This window comes from Hyperolius riggenbachi, chromosome 5, assembly GCF_040937935.1.
Source record: "Hyperolius riggenbachi isolate aHypRig1 chromosome 5, aHypRig1.pri, whole genome shotgun sequence".
NCBI classification, from domain to species: Eukaryota; Metazoa; Chordata; class Amphibia; order Anura; family Hyperoliidae; genus Hyperolius; species Hyperolius riggenbachi.
Genome location: NC_090650.1, coordinates 41,846,695 through 41,867,315, shown reverse-complemented (window position 1 = coordinate 41,867,315; position 20,621 = coordinate 41,846,695). Strand labels below are relative to the sequence as shown.

The window sequence follows — 20,621 nt, the reverse complement described above, 5'->3', positions numbered from 1 at the left end:
TGCTTAAAAGGGAAATAAATATGGCAACCTCCACATACCTCTTGTTTCAGTTGCCCTTTAATACTTTTCTAGCCAGAAGTCCCAGGATTCAGTTTTATCTTCAGTTTAAATCACAGCAGTGATCTGTAAACTTGGCTCTCCAGCTGTTAAGGATTTACAAGTCCCACAATGCATTTGCCTTTATGAATCATGACTGTGGCTGTCAGATTCCTGCAATGCATTGTGGGACGTGTAGTTTCTTAACAGCTGGAGAGCCAAGTTTGCAGATCACTGTGCTAGGGGTATACTTTAGTAAAGCATCAACTTATTACGCAGGGCTCGATAATTAATAAGGTTACAAACAAAGAAAAAGAGCGCATAAATACATGATTACGCATCCCCAGCAAACGTTTTGGTGTGAGGCAAGGTTTATGAAGTCAATGGGGATCAAGTAGTCCAGGTAGTTTAGTCATTCAGTGGGAAGGGTGCATGATTAAGTTGGAGACACAAGGGGGAGGACCCCAACCGAAGGCTTACAATCTGTGGGCGGGGAATAGGGACACACTAGGGGGGAAGGGGATGATGTGTAGTTGCTCAGCAGTAGGAGTTAGTGCATGGATGAGGGATAGGCCAACAGGGACAGGTATGGTTTAAGGGCTTCCTTGAAGGTGTTGAATGAAGGGCCCATGCCTTATGGGTGGTGGCAGGGAGTTCCAGAGAGTAGGGACAGCTCTAGAGAAGCCCTGTAGTCTCGCCTGGGCATGGGTAATGCACGGAGTAGTCAGGCACAGGTCATTGGAGGACAGAGGTTTGGGGCCAGGTGTGTACCTGTGCATACATTTAGAGATGCAGGTCGGGCAGATATTGTGGAGTTTATTTGTAGGCCAAACACAGTATCTTCTAACAAAAATATATTCAAAATTAAGCTCCTCTCAATCTATTTCCATTTTATTGTGCAGTTAAAGGGAAGGTCCAAGCAAAATAAAAACATGAGTTTCACTTACCTGGGGCTTCTACCAGCCCCATGCAGCTATCCTGTGCCCTCGTAGTCACTCACTGCTGCTCCAGTCCCCCGCTGGCAGCTTGCCAACCTCGGAGGTCGGCAGGCCGCATTGCATACAATCTTACGCATTCCCGCTAGTGCAGGAACATTAACACATACATTTTTACGCATTCCTAGTTCAATGCGTAAATTTGTACGCGTTGCACCACTAACGCGTAAAAATGTATGTGTTAATTTTCCTGCACTAGCGGGAATGCGTAAGAATGTATGCAATGCGGCCCGCCGACCTCTGAGGTTGGCAAGCTGCCAGCGGGGGCCTGGAGCAGCAGTGAGTGACTACGAGGGCACAAGATGGCTGCATGGGGCTGGTAGAAGCCCCAGGTAAGTGAAACTCATTTTTTTATTTTGCTTGGACCTTCCCTTTAAGAGTTAGGTAAATACCGTGAAATTTTTACTTCAGATCCTAGACCTGATGAGACCGACTGATCAGAACGATTGGCCTGTGTGGCGGTGTTGGAAGAAATGTATGTGTTTTTGAGGCCTTCATGCGCATTTGTGCACGCCATCACTCACACCTACATGTGCCTGAGCAAAGAGGCTTCCAGGGTGTGTTAATTTACCAGTTACAGCATCATTCCCTGACCCCGGGTTCTATTCCGATCAGGTCCTGCCAGTCCTGTTCCCGCGTTGGCTCCTCCCAGCTCATAGTCTCCTTAGAATTCCCTTTGGTGACACAGAAGACCTGCTACCATTTTGATTTCTTGTATTCCCACTATGTTTGCATATGACATTATACATGTTCTGTGGTATTAATCCTGCCTTGTTATTTCTCTAGCTCTCTTTTGCATACTTTAATGTGGAGTATCACCCGGTGTGCCTCTGGGACTCGGTGTCCATAGTGAACGGTGGCTCACCTGGGTCACCACTCATAGGACAGTATTGTGGCACCTCCTCTCCAGGAACCGTCCAATCAGGTTCTAACAAACTCCTTGTCATTTTCAATGCAAACCATACCATACATGGAGGGGGATTTTATGCCAATTGGACCACAGATACCACAGGTGAGATGCATTATTGTTTATTATTTATGTGTTCCTCATTATACAGGGAAACCACTGTTGCTCACTTAAAAGCTGAATTATTGCAAATACATTGGGCTTGATTCACAAAACAGTGCTGTTAGCACGGCTTTTCGTGCGAAAAAAACGGTTATCGCACGCAAAAATTTGCCTTCACATGTTAACGCGAATTTTCCGTGCGTTAACTATTGCGCGGTAACACGACTTTATGACGCGAACGTGACTGTTAATGTGTGAAAAATTTGCGTTAACGCGCAAACGCAAAGTTTTGCGCGCGATAACAGTTATCACGCAAAGCACTTTTCATAGCGTGCTAACAGTTAGCACCGGTTTGTGGACCAAGCCCCTTCTGTTTTAAGAAGGCAAAATTACATTTAGCACTACTTTTTAAAAGAGAGTCTAAAGTGAAATTCATTAAAAAAAAAAAAAAAAACATTTCTGTGAAGGACTTACATTAGGGATGCTTTTCCCCCTCAATCCGCAACTCTGAGGCCTTTAGTTTTGCTATAATAACGTTCTAAAAAGTCCAGGACTTCCTGGATAAAATGGCCGCGACCCCTGTTCCTGTTTCCGGGTCGCGGCTCCAGCCTGGCTAATTTATGGTAATGTTATGCACCTGTCCGGGCTTCACGCTAGTGCGCGCCACCCTGCTCCAACTATCTTCTGGGCACGGAGCAGGATGGTCTGGCTGTGCACGCATCACATTGCGCAAGTGTCCCAGCCACTACCTGCGTGCATGGGGGGAGGGGGGGCGACAGCATAATTGAGTCAGAATGAGCAGAGGGGCGGGGAGAGGCGGAGATCGACACATCAAGAGGCAGAGCTACTGCACACAGCTCTGTCTCCTCCTGTCCCTTTATGGCAGCAAAATCGATGACCCGGAAAGTCGTAGGATTTTGCCAGTGTATTACAGGGGCATAAATACCTCTTTTTTTCAGTGGGAGTGCGGTGATTCAGCTTGCCTGCACATGATGATGATGACTACAGTGAATAAGAAGGTAAAAAAAAGAGACTTCAGTGTCTCTTTAACAGAGGGCTTTTTAGTCTCTTTAAGTTTAATTGTACCTTCCAGATCAGGCTTTCTCAACCAGGGTTCCCTGGAACCCCAGGGTTCCTTGAGTACTCTGCAGGGGTTCCTTGGCATTTTTCCCATCGTAGGGGAAGTATAATAGAGCACACTATAATAGGTGGTACTGTAACAAGAAGCACTAAATTGGGGGGCCAGGAGATAGTATAATGAGCGGCAGTGTAATAGGGGGTAGTGAATTTAACAGCCACACAGACATTTAAGACCATGTCTCCTGCAAAACAAATGCAGGGGTTCCTCGAGATCAAAAAATTGTTTGCAAGGGTTCCTCGAGATCAAAAAGTTATTTTCAGGGTTCCTCCAGAGTAGAAAGGTTGAGAAAGGCTGTTCCAGATGGTTCTGGGTCATTATGAGCTGTTTGAGTATTCCTTAGAACACAAATAGGTGTCCAGCATGATTGTCAAGCTTGTCTGGCTACCTGCTATAGATCAAACTGTATGCTCATATGACTGCCCTATAACCCAGCCTTAACACCTGTGCAAACTCCTGCCTAGTAACAAACTACAAAACCCAGGTAGAGATAGAAAACAACCTGGCAAACGGCAATCACCAAACACAGCAAGGTAACACAAACACAGTATACTTGAATAGTCACCTGAGGCCTATGAGCTGAGGCAATCCAAACGATAGTGTAATCACAATACAGATGCGTAGTCAATCAGGCCGGGATCAGGGCAGGCAGTGTTCATGCAAAGTCCTTTAACAATCCGAGGTTGGCAACAGGTAATCCAATAGAGATATGGTCAGGTACAAGCCAGGTCTATAACAGGTGATCAGAAGAGACGTTGTCAGGTGCAAGCCGGGTCATAAACAGGTAATCCAATCTGCAAGAAGCTTGATCAAGAGACAGACAGAAGTCCGCAGCAAGACTAACACTTTGTGTGAGCGCATTCTCAGCTACAAGCCCAGCATAGGCTATCATGGGCACAAACAGAACCACTCACCAGATTCAAATACAAGGCATCCCCCAATCGGAGCTCGGCGTGTCAGCAATCAGCTGACACGCAGGGAGACACGTGACTACTGTTGGAGCGCGTACTGAGACGCGTCCTCCACCTGCCGCCCTGCATGCATGTGAGTCAGCGGCAGGGACGGTAACAACTGTGAGTCAGCGGCAGGGCCAGCAGCGGTGACCAGCTGACTCCTTACAATGATCTTCTTTATTTATCATTGGATAAGCTGTGTTGCTGTTGTCTTGATGCTGACACTAGTGATGGTCGGAGTTGATGCAAATGTTATGCACCTAGGGAATGGAATGGCAATGAAACAAAACAGCTGCTGCATTTGCGTGTTCGATTGCCAGGCTGCACACTTACATTAAATATGTGCAAACTCAGGATCATTAGAATCTCATTGACCGTCCTGCTAAACAAAACAAGTTTTCCAACTATCTGAGGCAGTGACATAACAATGGAGCTTTGGGCCCCAGTGCGAGTTTTACATGGGGCCCCAAGCACTGTATTGACATGGAGACCCAAAACCTACCAAGGAGAGCTGCAGTGTCAGAGAGGTGTAATCAGAGTAAAACAGTTTGTTAAGGATTACTACTATGCAATGCACATACTGTATAGAGGTGTATTTAACCAGCATAGCACCCATGAAAATCGAATAAGATGGATGAAGGATGGCCCCTGGAGGGCCCCTCTGGTCCAGGGGCCCTGGTGCAGTCGCAACCTCTGCATCCTCTATTACTACACCACTGATTTGAGGCCTTGCAGAGTATTTTATTACAGTGTATTTATCATTTTTTTGTTAAAGGATACCCGAAGTGACATGTGACATGATGAGATAGACACGTGTATGTACAGTGCCTAGCACACAAATAACTATGCTGTGTTCCTTTATTTTATTTCTCTGCCTGAAAGAGTTAAACATCAGGTATGTAAGTGGCAGTTCCTATCCGAGTCAGGACTGAGTCAGACTACAGTGTGACCCGCACTGATAAGAAATTACAACTATAAGGCCCCGTTCACATTACAAACGCGGACGGGCACGCACGCGGAACGCAACGCGTACGAACGCACGCCATCCGCGTTTGTATGCGTTGCGTGGCTGATCCCATCACTGAAAAGTGAATTGGACAGCCATGCGTTTTGGCAAAAAATGCGTGCAGCATGCGTTCCCGGACTGCACAGGTCCGGAACGCATGCAGTGTGAACATCAGACATTGCACTCTATGCAATGTCTGATGTCGTGCGTGTCGGCCACCTGCACGCGTTTCCAAAACGCGGCTGGAAACGCGTGCAGTGTGAACGGGGCCTAAAACACCTTTAGGGCTTGTTTCCACTGTTGCGACGCGATTTCGGCCGCATTCCGACGCTTGTAAAAACGCATGCGGATGCGTTTCCACATGCGTTTTTACCCGCGATTTCGCCTGCGATTTCGCATGGCAGGGTGCCATGCGAAATTAACCATGACACTGCCAGGGCTAAATAAAATTGAAAAAGGTGCGAAATCGCACGCGAAATCGCGGGTAAAAACGCATGTAACAAACGCATGCGTTTTTACTATTAAATACATTAGCGGCGATTCGCACGGATTCCCGACGCAGGCGAAATCGTTGGCTCTTTTGTGCGTTTTTTTCACGCTGAAAAAAACGCACCTCAACAACGCTACAGTGGAAACAGGCCCATCCACTTGTATTTCATGTGCGGATCTGCATGCGTTGGACGCATGCAGATTCGCGATAGTGGAAACGAGCCCTTACAACTATAGAATAGCTTCTAAGACCAAGAAAGAGATAAAAAGGCACAATAGTTCATAGATTTTAGCTCCGGCATACTTCAATGAATGTGTCATTGAGCAAAAACAATAAAAACTTAAAAAGTAGATTTAAATATAAAATGAAAGTGTGGAATATCTTAAAAAGTCATTTTTTTAGGAGGAGGAGGATAGATACAGTTGTTATCAGCTGAAGAATTTGCAACATACTTCACAGATAAAATTGACAAAATGCAAAGTGAATTCTCCATGCAGCCCTCAAATCCCACCTCCACACCTCTCATTGACTGCTCTCTAACTGCCTTCTCTCCACTCTCTTAACTTTCTCTCTCCTCTATAATATCCAAAGCTCATCTAACCACCTGTCCTTTGGATCCTATTCCCTCCCATTTCATTCCGCAGCTGTCCTCATCTCTCATGCCTGCACTAACATCGCTATTTAACCTGTCCCTCTCCACTGGCATCTTTCCATTCCCACTCAAAAAGGCTGTTGTGACACCACTGCTTAAAAAACAATCTCTAGATCCTACCACACTCGACAAACTACCGCCCAGTGTCACTTCTCCCATTTACATCCAAATTACTTGAACGCCATATACATGCAGAATTAAGCCATTATTTATCTGCTAACTCCTTACTTGATCAGTTCCAGTCTGGCTTTTGCTCTAACCACTCCACGGAAACAGCCCTTATTAAAGTGGCCAATGATCTTCTTACAGCTAAATCCAAAGGTCAATTTTCCATACTCATCCTTCTTGACCTGTCATCAGCATTTGACACTGTCGACCACACCTTACTCCTACAAATACTTTCAAATGTCGGAATAAAGGGCCTTGCTCTCACATGGTTATCGTCCTACCTCTCTGGAAGGTCCTTCACAGTCTCCTACTCAGATCAGATCTCATCTCCTCATGCTTTGTCTGTCGGGGTTCCTCAAGGCTCTGTCCTTGGTCCCCTCTTCTTTTCCATCTACATGAACGGTCTTGGTGACTTAATCAACTCATTCGGGTTTCAATACCACCTGTATGCAGATGATACACAGCTGTACCTCTTAGCCCCAGACCTTGGGCTTGATTCACAAAAGAGTACTAACTGTTAGCACGACCGTTTTCGTGCGAATTTTCGCATTGCGTGCGCTCGCGAATGTTTGCGTTTTGCATGAAAATTCGCGTTTGCTCAAATTCGCGATCGCGCGCAATGTGAAAATTCGCGCGAAAACGCCGTGCTAACAGTTAGCACTCTTTTGTGAATCAAGCCCCTTAACTCCCTCCTCAAATGTGTTCCAGACTGCTTGTCTGCTATATCCTCCTTCATGTCCTCTCGCTTCTTAAATCTTAATATGAGTAAAACAGAACTAATAATGTTTCTACCGTCTCTGTCCACCTCTCTGCCTGAAGTTACAATAAATGTTAATAACACTCCCATAACTTCAGTTCCCAAAGCACGGTGTTTGGGGGTAATATTCGACTCATCTCTCTCTTTTATTCCTCATGTTCACTCCATAATCAGCTCCTGCCATCTCCAACTCAAAAACATATCTCGCATCCAACCTTTTCTCACTCAAGACACAACTAAAATGTTAATACATGCTCTTATAATTTCTCATCTGGACTACTGCAACATACTACTTTGTGGACTACCTTCTAACAGACTGGCCTCGCTCCAGTCGGTACTGAACTCAGCTGCTCGTCTCATTCATCTTTCTTCTCGATCTTCCTCTGCTGACCCTCTTTGTCAAGCTCTTCATTGGCTGCCAATTAACCAAAGGATCCAGTTCAAACTCCTAACCCTAATCTACAAAGCTCTCCATAATCTCTCTCCCCGGTACATATCCTCACTAATCTCCGGATACAAACCCAATCGCAATCTCAGATCTGCTGTTGTCCTCCTCTAGAATTACCTCCTCACATTCACAAGACTTTGCAGGTGCTTCACCCCTCCTTTGGAATGCCCTCCCACAACACATCCATCACTCGCCAACCTTTGTTACCTTTAAACGCTCTTTAAAAACTCATTTGTTCCGACAAGCATATGCGCTACCTTAAGCCACTTCCCTTTGTCCTAAGACCAAATTGCACTCCTACTAGGTATCCTAAAACACACTGCCTCTATATATTTGTTGTATACTACCCCTCCTCTTGTCCCCCCCCCCCCCCCCTTCATTCCCTTTAGATTGTAAGCTTGCAAGGGCAGGGCTCTCCGCTTTTGTGTGTCTTGGAAATCATTTTACATTTTATTTATCATGTTACTTTTATCACTGTCATTACCAATTCTGTATTTTGTATTCTGTATCATTTTTGTATTTTGTCACTAATTGCGTATCTTGTATATTGGTATACACCATTGTCTGTATTATTATGTACCCCATGTTTGTTTCTTACTTTGTACAGCGCCACGGAATATGTTGGCGCTTTATAAATCAATAATAATAATTTAATTTGTTTATTTTCACCGTGGGTGCCCTTTAATTATGCAGGTTGTGGTGGGACCATCCATGCAGACAGTGGGACCATCAGAACTCCAGGGTGGCCTCTACATTTCCCTGTCAACAGTAGATGCACCTGGACTATTCAGACTCACGAGAGCAGCCATCTTGAGCTCACCTTCAATGATAACTTCCAAATTCCTGACAGCAGTGGACATTGTGAGAGAAGCTTCTTAAAGGTGAGGAAAAACTTTTCCATAAGTTTGTACAAACAGCAGTTTATGGACGAGGCATTTGATTTGAGTGAGTCATGCTTTAGAATGCTCTTATAGGACACCTGAAGTGAGAAGGACATGGAGGCAACCATATTTATTTTTTTAAACAATACCAGTTGCCCGTTAGTCCTGCTGAACTCTGATTGCAGTAGTGTCTGAATCACAAGCCTGAAACAACCATGTGGTCCTTTAGTCAGAAACATCTCATATGCATGCTGGCTCAGGGTCTATGGCTAAAGGTAGAGAGGCAGAGGATCAGCATGATGCCAGGCAACTGGTATTGTTTAAAAGGAAATAAATATGGCAGCCTCCTAATACATATCTGGGGGTAGAGGCCCCCCAAAATAGCTAATGTAATGAAACAAAAATATGGTGGAGGGAGGGTATCTTTACCGCTCAAGATGGAAGAACCCAAACCACAGGGTTAATGTAAAAATATTAAATTATTTATTCAGCACAATTAAAAGGACAACGCGTTTCACGGGTCTCAGCCCGCTTCTTCAGGTCAGTACAAGTGCCTTTAAAATATGGTCACAAGCATGTGCTTTGGAGGTGTTCACCTTCCGGGTATGGTGTTATCTACAACCAAGAAGAACCAACCAGGAGTGCGACCATCCAGTTCCAGTAGGACCTGGAATACCGAGCAGGGACGGACGGTTATTTCCCTGTTGGCGATGTACGATGGTTGCAGGGACTGTGAGTATAAATACTCTTGTACTACAATCTAACATCTAATACACCACAATACTGCACCATTTGGCTCCTAGTCTCTCCTTGTCATACAGGTGACTGTGGTATCCCCACAGTGACCACCTCTTCTCCTAATACATCTCACTTCAGGTGTACTTGCACACTTGCTGAAACCAGGGCTGCTATTCCAGTTTGCAGTAATGCAAAGAGCTCCACATGCAGTTGTTATGAGCTGCTTCTGATTCTGCAAATTTTTGTATTTTTTTTTTTTTTTTGCTTATTTGCTTTTCTGTTGCAGAGGAAGAAACTACTTGTATTCACATTTTTCCGCGTGTCCCGAGCTTTTCTAAATCAACGTACTTTAATACTGTGTTTGAAAATGCATGCAAACACGTTTCCAAAACTAAAATAAAATCGCAAACGGAAGTGCAAATGCAAATCAAAGCATAGTGCATCAAAATATTTGTGTTTTAACATTGCTCAACCTAAAGCCTCCGTGGCTTCCAGAAACCTCCATACACATTCTTGACCTTCTGCTTATTAGGTAAGGTTCACTGTTAAAGCTCTAAAAAACCTTGCAGATACTTTAAAATGAATGAGGAATGAGGCGCTTTAGCTCACAAGCTAAACCAAAAGGCACCTTAATTTGATTGACCCGAGGAAGCAGGCAAGTACATGTGAAATGTACAGTGGTGCTCACCGCCAGGTCGTGATCACGCTTACGCGTGGATTCACGACCATTTTGACGCATTCCGCCTCGGACACGCTAAGCCGTGAATAGACTTTCAACCACGAAAATCTACTTCGGCTTCGCGTGAATGCGGACAGAAATCCGCATTCACGCTCGTGAAACCCGGTGCTGAAGTCGTGGTTTGCGGAAATGCGTCAAACTATGCGGAAGTGACACATTGCAGGCCAATCAGAGTGCCCCAGCCAGGCCCTAGCAACCAATCACAGGAGGGGAGCTATGCCCTCCCCTCCTGAATATAAAGCGGCGGCCATGATTGAAAAGCTCTGTCCTTGCTAGACTGTGGTTCACTTGCATATTCCAGTGACAGTTATACACTTGTACTATTTGCAGGCAGCCAGTCACACCGCCGGCGCCGCCACTCTCTGCCAGCGCTGTTCATTCATTCTGTCAGTGACCTTGTGCCGTGCCCAGTGCCCACTGCTCGCTCGCTGGCATATGAGCATCTCATTACACAGTGTGACATCCTTGTGTGCCCACTGCATCCTTCAGTGACCTAGTTGTATATTATCCAGTGCCCACTGCTGTGCCCACTGCATCCTTCAGTTACCTTGTACTGTGCCCACTGCATCCTTCAGTGACCTTGTATTGTGCCCACTGCATCCTTCAGTTACCTTGTACTGTGCCCACTGCATCCTTCAGTGACCTTGTACTGTGCACACTGCATCCTTCAGTGACCTAGTTGTATATCCAGTGCCCACTGCTGTGCCCACTGCATCCTTCAGTGACCTTGTACTGTGCCCACTGCATCCTTCAGTGACCTAGTTGTATATCCGTTGCCCACTGCTGTGCCCACTGCATCCTTCAGTGACCTTGTACTGTGACCACTGCATCCTTCAGTGACCTTGTACTGTGCCCACTGCATCCTTCAGTGACCTAGTTGTATATCCAGTGCCCACTGCTGTGCCCACTGCATCCTTCAGTGACCTTGTACTGTGCCCACTGCATCCTTCAGTGAGCTAGTTGTATACTAGGCCTATACTAGTGACTCAGTCGCTACCACGGTACCACCAATGCACTCTGTCTGCGTTATCACGGCCCGGGTCACCGGGTGCATTTAATTTTTTGGCCAGCACTATGACACTGTGCTACTACTACTACCATCAGTATGTTGCCATGGTCCTTCTGTGCTGCTGCTGCTGCTGCTGCTGAACTGAACGCCCGCTTTGTCCTCCTCCTCCTCCTGACTCAGTCGCTACCACGGTACCACCAATGCACTCTGTCTGCATTATCACTGCCCGGGTCACCGGGTGCATTTAATTTTTTGGCCAGCGCTATGACGCTGTGCTGCTACTACTACTACCAGTATGTTGCCGTGGTCCTTCTGTGCTGCTGAACTGACCGCCCGCATAGTCCTTCTCCTGACTCAGTCGCTACCACCACTGCACTCTGCGTTCACACTGCCCGTGTCCACTGACAACTCTGCTGCGATGTCATTGCTAATTGCTGCAAAAAAAACAAAAAAAAATTTACAAAAACCTCTCTGGGGCCTTTTTGGCGTCAGCCACTCATCCTCCTCCAGAGGTACCTTCGCCGCCAAGTGCCATTGGAACTCGCCTTCACCACTTTGACTGCTTAACGCGTATATCCCTTTTTAAAACCACTTATTACCAATTAATAGCCCCATTTAAAGTGTTGATTTCACTTTAAAATCCATTTTCTCTAGAAAAAAAAAATTTTGGGGAATTTTTTATGTTGAAGTTATGTTGCCCCTTATCACCTCGATAATCCATGCAATTTGGGGGATTGTAGCATGTATGGGGGCTTTGTTATTAACGTTAAAAGAAAATCCGCCTCCGGGCGGGAATCCACGCGTGATTACGCCATTCACGGCAGAGAATCCGCATGGTTGCGTGGACGCGGACGAAAATCCGCATGCGGCGGGGCCGAATGCGGATTTTTTTTTGCAACCACGCGGATTGCCGAATTCGTGGATGAGGCACATCCGAGCATCCCTGGAAACGCACTCATCTTTTTAGTGCTCAAGAAAAAATCCTTTTTCCTAGTAACACTGGCCTAATTCTTCAGGAGCGGTAAGACTAACACTGCCACTATTTTTAAACAGTTTTTAAGGCTTAGTTCACATCTAAAATCGCAATCACTGAAGCCAGCGTTTTGCGATTTTGGGATTTTTCTTTTCCCCTCTCGGCGCTTACCTGCGCGATACATTGTTTTTGTAAAGCGGTTTTCAAATCACTTTTGTAGAGCGATTTGTTTTTTCACTTCCTGACGTCAGTCAGGAAGTGAACTCTTTGACCCGTAAAATAGTGTTGGGCGAACAGTGTTCGCCACTGTTCGGGTTCTGCAGAACATCACCCTGTTCGGGTGATGTTCGAGTTCGGCCGAACATCTGATGGTGTTCGGCCAAACTGTTCGGCCATATGGCCGAAGTAAGAGCGCATGGCCGAACGTTCCCCGAACGTTCGGCTAGCGCTGTGATTGGCCGAACGGGTCACGTGTAGTGTTGGGCGAACATCTAGATGTTCGGGTTCGGGCCGAACATGGTCGCGATGTTCGGGTGTTCGAGCCGAACTCCGAACATAATGGAAGTCAATGAGGACCCGAACTTTCTTGCTTTGTAAAGCCTCTTTACATGCTACATACCCCAAATTTACAGGGTATGTGCACCTTGGGAGTGGGTACAAGAGGAAAAATTTTTTAGCAAAAAGAGCTTATAGTTTTTGAGAAAATCGATTTTAAAGTTTCAAAGGGAAAACTGTCTTTTAAATGCGGGAAATGTCTGTTTTCTTTGCACAGGTAACATGCTTTTTGTCGGCATGCAGTCATAAATGTAATACAGATAAGAGGTTCCAGGAAAAGGGACCGGTAACGCTAACCCAGCAGCAGCACACGTGATGGAACAGGAGGAGGGCGGCGCAGGAGGAGAAGGCCACGCTTTGAGACACAACAACCCAGGCCTTGCATGAGGACAAGAAGCGTGCGGATAGCAATTTGCATTTTGTCGCCATGCAGTCATAAATGTAATACAGATGAGAGGTTCAATAAACAATAAACAGTAATTGGTGTTGTCCAGAATGCGCACAATGCGTGGGTCGCCTTCAATGCAGTCCTAGGCCGAAGAGGTCATAGCCTAGGGTCACAAAAACCTGTTTATTTGGGCAATTTCAATGGTGGCGAGTCTGACGTACATAAATCGCAGCAATGGCCGTTAGCAACGTCTGAATCTCACGAAATGTCTCATGCAGGTAGAAGACATATTGTTAGACTTGGGCTCCAAAGATGGGTTCCCTACATCTCTGCAAACCAGAGTTACAGGGCTCCAAATTTGGTAAAATCCCCCATAGGCTTTCATTGGGCCTCCTATTTACAGTTCCAAAATCTCACATCTTTTCAAAGGGCAATTGCTCAGCAGTGGCAAATTTTCTAGCATTGTAGGGACCCTTAGGGGGAACATGACTGGTGAGTTTCGGGCCCCTAGGCCGAAGAGGTCATAGCCTAGGGTCACAAAAACCTGTTTATTTGGGCAATTTCAATGGTAGTTATGCTGACGTACATAAATCTCAGCCATGGCCGTTAGCAATGTCTGAATTTCACGAAATGTCTCATGCAGGTAGAAGACATATTGTTAGACTTGGATTCCAAATATGGGGTCCCTACATCTCTGCAAACCAGAGTTACAGGGGTCCAAAATTGGTAAAATCCCCCATAGGCTTTCATTGCCTCCCTATTTCACTTTCCAAATTCTCACATCTTTTCAAAGGGCAATGGCTCCGCAGTGGCAAATTTTCTAGCATTGTAGGGACCCTTAGGGGGAACATGACTGGTGAGTTTCGGGCCCCTAGGCCAAAGATGTCATAGCCTAGGGTCACAAAAACCTGTTTATTTGGGCAATTTCAATGGTAGTGATGCTGACGTACATAAATCTCAGCCATGGCCGTTAGCAATGTCTGAATTTCACGAAATGTCTCATGCAGGTAGAAGACATATTGTTAGACTTGGATTCCAAAGATGGGGTCCCTACATCTCTGCAAACCAGAGTTACAGGGCTCCAAATTTGGTAAAATCCCCCATAGGCTTTCATTGGGCCTCCTATTTACAGTTCCAAAATCTCACATCTTTTCAAAGGGCAATTGCTCAGCAGTGGCAAATTTTCTAGCATTGTAGGGACTCTTAGGGGGATCATGACTGGTGAGTTTTGCCACTGCTGAGCCATTGCCCTTTGAAATGGTGTGAGATTTTGGAACGGTAAATAGTAGGCCCAATGAAAGACTATGGGGGATTTTACCAATTTTGGAGCCCTGTAACTCTGGTTTGCAGAGATGTAGAGACCCCATCTTTGGAATCCAAGTCTAACAATATGTCTTCTACCTGCATGAGACATTTCGTGAGATTCAGACGTTGCTAACGGCCATTGCTGCGATTTATGTACGTCAGACTCGCCACCATTGAAATAGCCCAAATAAACAGGTTTTTGTGACCCTAGGCTATGACCTCTTTGGCCTAGGGGCCCAAAACTCACCAGTCATGTTCCCCCTAAGGGTCCCTACAATGCTAGAAAATTTGCCACTGCTGAGCAATTGCCCTTTGAAAAGATGTGAGATTTTGGAAAGTGAAATAGGGAGGCAATGAAAGCCTATGGGGGATTTTACCAATTTTGGACCCCTGTAACTCTGGTTTGCAGAGATGTAGGGACCCCATCTTTGGAATCCAAGTCTAACAATATGTCTTCTACCTGCATGAGACATTTCGTGAGATTCAGACGTTGCTAACGGCCATGGCTGAGATTTATGTACGTCAGCATAACTACCATTGAAATTGCCCAAATAAACAGGTTTTTGTGACCCTAGGCTATGACCTCTTTTGCCTAGGGGCCCGAAACTCACCAGTCATGTTCCCCCTAAGGGTCCCTACAATGCTAGAAAATTTGCCACTGCTGAGCAATTGCCCTTTGAAAAGATGTGAGATTTTGGAACTGTAAATAGGAGGCCCAATGAAAGCCTATGGGGGATTTTACCAAATTTGGAGCCCTGTAACTCTGGTTTGCAGAGATGTAGGGAACCCATCTTTGGAGCCCAAGTCTAACAATATGTCTTCTACCTGCATGAGACATTTCGTGAGATTCAGACGTTGCTAACGGCCATTGCTGCGATTTATGTACGTCAGACTCGCCACCATTGAAATTGCCCAAATAAACAGGTTTTTGTGACCCTAGGCTATGACCTCTTCGGCCTAGGACTGCATTGAAGGCGACCCACGCATTGTGCGCATTCTGGACAACACCAATTACTGTTTATTGTTTATTGAACCTCTCATCTGTATTACATTTATGACTGCATGGCGACAAAATGCAAATTGCTATCCGCACGCTTCTTGTCCTCATGCAAGGCCTGGGTTGTTGTGTCTCAAAGCGTGGCCTTCTCCTCCTGCGCCGCCCTCCTCCTGTTCCATCACGTGTGCTGCTGCTGGGTTAGCGTTACCGGTCCCTTTTCCTGGAACCTCTTATCTGTATTACATTTATGACTGCATGCCGACAAAAAGCATGTTACCTGTGCAAAGAAAACAGACATTTCCCGCATTTAAAAGACAGTTTTCCCTTTGAAACTTTAAAATCGATTTTCTCAAAAACTATAAGCTCTTTTTGCTAATTTTTTTTTCCTCTTGTACCCACTCCCAAGGTGCACATACCCTGTAAATTTGGGGTATGTAGCATGTAAGGAGGCTTTACAAAGCAAGAAAGTTAGGGTCCCCATTGACTTCCATTATGTTCGGAGTTCGGCTCGAACACCCGAACATCGCGGCCATGTTCAGCCTGTTCGGCCCGAACCCGAACATCTAGATGTTCGCCCAACACTACCGTAAAAGAATAAATACAATCTATTTATTCTTAAAAGCGCGAACGCAATCTCAGCACGATTTTGTGAGCATTTTGCATTTTTTCCTATACTTTCCATTGTAGCAAAATCACCCTAAAAATGGTACAGGCAGCGCTTTGCTGAGCGGATCGGATAGGAAACGAACCGCTCAGATATGAACACTCTCATAAGGAATCATTGCACAAGGACTTTTAGGGCGATCTTTGAAAATCGCTGGTGCTAAAAAAAAATGCAATACGCCCTAGGTGTGAACAAGCCTTCAGCAGAGTCGAGCTGTGTGTGACGTTTTAATTTATTCACTGCTTTTGTGGTGGGCGGATGTTAGCTCTTACAGAGCAGCAGTCATTGTCACTGCCTATTGGCTCTAGCTCTGGCTGTTCCACTAGCTGATTGGTGTATCCTTCTGTCCCTCATGTGGTGCATTGTGACCAATCAGAAAAGAGCTTCCTCGAGTGCTCTATTCTCCATGATTTCTAGGACATATAAAGATTTTACTGCTGCCATCCTCCACATATGTATTAGCAGGGGATGTGATGCCTAGGATGGGAAGAGATTGGGCTTGTAGGTGATTTACCGTATTTATTACCTTTTTTAACATTATTACTTGCAATGTGTGCAATCCTATTGGACCACCTCATGATTGATATGCACTTAGCACTTTGGTCACCCCTGACAAAGTTTCCAATTAAGGAAACAAAACATGTAGGGTTGTGTGTGGGGTTGTTAATATACATGCATTGTGAGTTTGGAGGAGAGTCTGACAGACAAATGACCTTTATCCCCAACCCAATGTATCACTTTTTGCACTAAGGGGTAGAATAATCTGTTCGAACTATTTATTTTTAACCCGAATCCATTAAAAGCTACGTTTTAACAATAACCAATCTCCAAAAAAGGTTTATCTAGTGTTTTTGATAGTGTGAACAAGCCCTAAGAGTTTTATACGTAACGGGCGGGTCCATAACAGTGTTTTGTCAGCTGTACACCTCAGTAGAGAGTAATGGCCCGTACTCACGGGCTGCAGAAGTGGCCTGTCGCCAGCACACGTGAGCGTGCTAGCGACAGGCCGGCGACAGCTTCTCTCCAGGTCCCTCCGCGTACACACGCGGAAGAGGGACCAGCGGCGAGACGGAAGCTGTCGCCGACGTTCCTCCTCCCCCCGCCGGAAGCTTCATTCACCTCTATGGAGGTTGCTGTCGCTAGTCCGCGTACTCACGCGGACTAGCGACAGTTGCGGCGGAGGTGCGGCGGCGACTGTTGCCATGCGATTGAAACTTTCAATCGCATGGCGACAAGAGCGGCGGGCGACAGTTCGGGGTGCGCGCGCGTGCGACGGCCCATACTCACGGGCGACCTGTCGCCGCAACACGCGCGCGCCGCGTGTTGAGGCGACAAAAGTCCCTTGTGAGTATGGGCCATAAGTCATTTTCTAGCCACTTTCTAAAGAACATCAAGGCAGTGTGACCAACTGGTTCCTGCCCAGGAGTTCCAGAAAACCGAGCAGGCCTAGTCCGTTCCCCGTGGGCTCTGACGGTGTTTGCAAGTGAGTGTATTTCTAAACATCTAACATTTAACCCTACTGTCAGCGTTATCGCACCATTGGGCGCCTGGTCTCTCGTTACTGAGATGATTCTGGTGTTCCTATGGGTTCCATAATGATCATCTATCTATGATTCCACTATAGCGTGCATGAGAAGGGACAGTGTTTCAGAAATAACTCTTACAGATCATCCATGTCTCATGGCTGTCACACAGAAATGTCACTTCCAAGGGACCTTTGTTCAGCAAAATGCCACAAAGATTGCTTAGTTTTCTTAGAACATTTCCCATAAAAGAGGGATTGTCTGCTGCTCACGTTTACCCATTCCAAGTCTGACACGCTTTAGTGAATTATGCTGTTCATGCATATTTCAGAAACAGGGCTGGATTTAAACAAAAAAGTGGATCCTGCCAGAGAATATAGTGAGCTCCTGTGGCATGAGGCTGCTTTCCATGGCATCCGATGGTGATTCTAGTGACTATTAAAGTGGACCTGAACTCTTGCACAGGACAGAAGGAAAACAGCGAGAAATGCAGCCTGTATGTATTTAGAGAGAAGAGGCTGTCTAATTCCACCTCATCTGTGTCTAATCACCAGTTGTAATTTGATCTCTCCCTGTGTCATGTGACTGCCATTGCAGAGATGGCAGAACAGCTTATTTTTAAACACAGGATTTTAACAATATGTCTGCTTCCATAAATCAGGAGGTAGAAACTATGCGGATTTATTTTAGGATTTGTATCAGCTGTAACAAAGTAATGTTTTTGTTTAAGCACTTAAGAACCATGGGCTTAACGCGGATCCGAGATGAAAAACTAACTATAACAAGTAACTTGTCTATATATCTTATCTAAAGTTTAGATAGTTTACACAGCAAATCTAGCTGCAAAAGTTTATGATTACCGGTATTTATTCCTGTGATACAATGAGGGCAGCCATGTTCTGTTTGTCACATTGTCACAGGCTAAGGGCTGGACAATGGCGATCGCCGCTGGGAGACTGAAGGCGTTAGGCAGTCCTGGGGGAGCCACCGCGTCCACGACCATCGGCGTGACGCGGTCCTGTAGAGGTTAAAGGTTATTATGCTGTTGCGTATCTTTTAGAGCAGAGAGGATGTTCTGATGCACATCTGAAGCAAATAAAAAAAACCCTCAGATAGTGAATTGTATATGAAGTACAGCTAAAAAATAGCTAAGAAATAGAACAAGAGGAATGCATGCTGGGCCACATTGTGACTCCATGCTGCCATGCAGACAGCCTGCAGCAATAACTGGCTAACCTTAATCCATCATTGCATACAAGTAATCATTCATTATGAGGTTCTATATGTGTAATTACACTCAGGGGAGTTGCTAGCCCCAAAGATCAGTGGCACGTGTCCCTTATCAATTCTGGGGTGCCCCGGAAGTCCCCTAGGCAGAGTAGAGGCACCAGAGCACCCAGCATGGCACAACAAACTATCCAGCATGCCCCACAGTAGCACCCAGCATGGCACTACACAGCACCCAGCATGGCACAACAGCATCCACCATGGTATTACAGCACCCAGGCTGCCCCATAGAGGCACTATAGCACCCAACATAACACCGAAGCACCCAACATGACACCATAGCACCCAGCATGGCACCACAGCACACATAAATGGGGAGTATGCTGTGTGCTATGCGGGCATATTGGGTGCTTTGATGCCATGTTTGGTGCTGTGATGCCTTTTTGGGGGCATGCAGGGAGCTGCGGTGCGTCAATGGGAGATCCATGGGAGGGGGTCCACTTGAAAGTCAGGGAACGATATGAGGGGACTGGCAGCAGGCCAGCCCACCCAGCAGAAAGACAGAAAAGCCAGCACAGAAGCCAGGTAACAGAAGCCTAATTATGTTTACGTGGCACTGCCTATTTATGTGATATGCTGCATTTTTTAAAAAATTAATGTAGATAAGGGTTCGTCCAACATTTTGCTGAGCAGGCCTACTTAGAAAACACCATTAAGTTCATGTAATTTTGGCTCCACCCATGACCACACCCACATTCCGGTGTATGGCCACACCCATTTTTCGGCTGGAGTGCCCAAAAGTGCCCCAGATCTCGTGGGATCTTAGCAACGCCCCGGTTTACACTGAACATGATTTATATCATCTGGATTGTTTGATTTACATTTTGAGATTTGTGTTATTCACAATAATGTTGATGAATTTCAGCCAATCATGTAATACAAATTACCTGGGAATATATACTACTCCTGAAGAAGTGAACTACATCTGGTTTGACGTTCACAAAACGCGTTGAGAAAATCGAGTGTAATCTCAGTATTATATAATAAAGTGTAAAAAATATATATATATGGATACAGCTGTGTTGAAGTGGTCTCCACCAGATTCAAAAAGTTGGCCAGATATAGGAGACAATATTCCAAATCAGTGTTACCCTTATTGGGAACAAACTGTTATCATTGCTAAATTGTTGCAAATACTATATTACTGTTATGGCTATGCGAGCATATTGCATTTTTTTATGTGTGTTATTTTAAAATGTTGTAATAAATTGATGTTTTAACTGGTTATTGAATGATTTGATTCAATACTTATCTATTTATTTCCTGGTCAAAATTTATCGATTGCGCTTTCATCTTTAAAGTGTACCAGAGACGCGCATTCTTTTTTTTACTTCCTCCAGCCCCATAAGCACGGATGAGGATGAGTCCCTCATCATCCTCCCGCGTACCTCCGTTAAGCCGTGATCAGCTCCGGTATTCTGCTCAGTCGGACCCAGTCTGACTCAGTGACGTCAGCCAGGGGTCTTTTGCGCTTGCACAGAAGGTTCGCGCATGCCCAGAAGGCCCCTTGCTGAGGTCACTTAGCCGAATACCAGAGCGGATTGCTGGTTAACAGAGGATTGCGGGAGGGCGGCGAGGGACGCACCCGTGCTTATGGGGTTGGAGGAAACCCCGGGTAAGTAACTAAAAACCTTTAAAGAGAACCCGAGGTGGCATTTTTAAATCTTAATAGGAAACAGAGGCGTGTATACTGTACTTTGTACAATGACATGCCTCTGTGTCCTTGTGTTGCCGCTGCCAGTCCCCCCCCCCCCCCCGGGATCTGCTGTCCCCCCAGCAAAATACCGCTTGTCGCTAGCCTGCTATTTACCTGCACTTGTCGCTCATTACAGCCTCCCCCTGCCGCTCCCCGCCTTCGCTAGCTTCCTCCACTTGGAAGTACTTCCTGGGTTGCAGCTTAGCTCTGATTG

General features: G+C 45.8%; 1 protein-coding gene across 1 annotated transcript in view; it reads left to right on the top strand.

Annotated features, from left to right (window-relative positions):
- CUBN (cubilin) overlaps positions 1 to 20,621 on the top strand; it is a 298,563-nt gene that overhangs the window by 230,921 nt on the left and 47,021 nt on the right. Inside the window, exons 53-54 of the mRNA XM_068238249.1 lie at positions 1,818 to 2,043; positions 8,346 to 8,533. Coding sequence (XP_068094350.1) covers positions 1,818 to 2,043; positions 8,346 to 8,533 — 414 coding nt within the window. The remainder of the gene's footprint in view (positions 1 to 1,817; positions 2,044 to 8,345; positions 8,534 to 20,621) is intronic.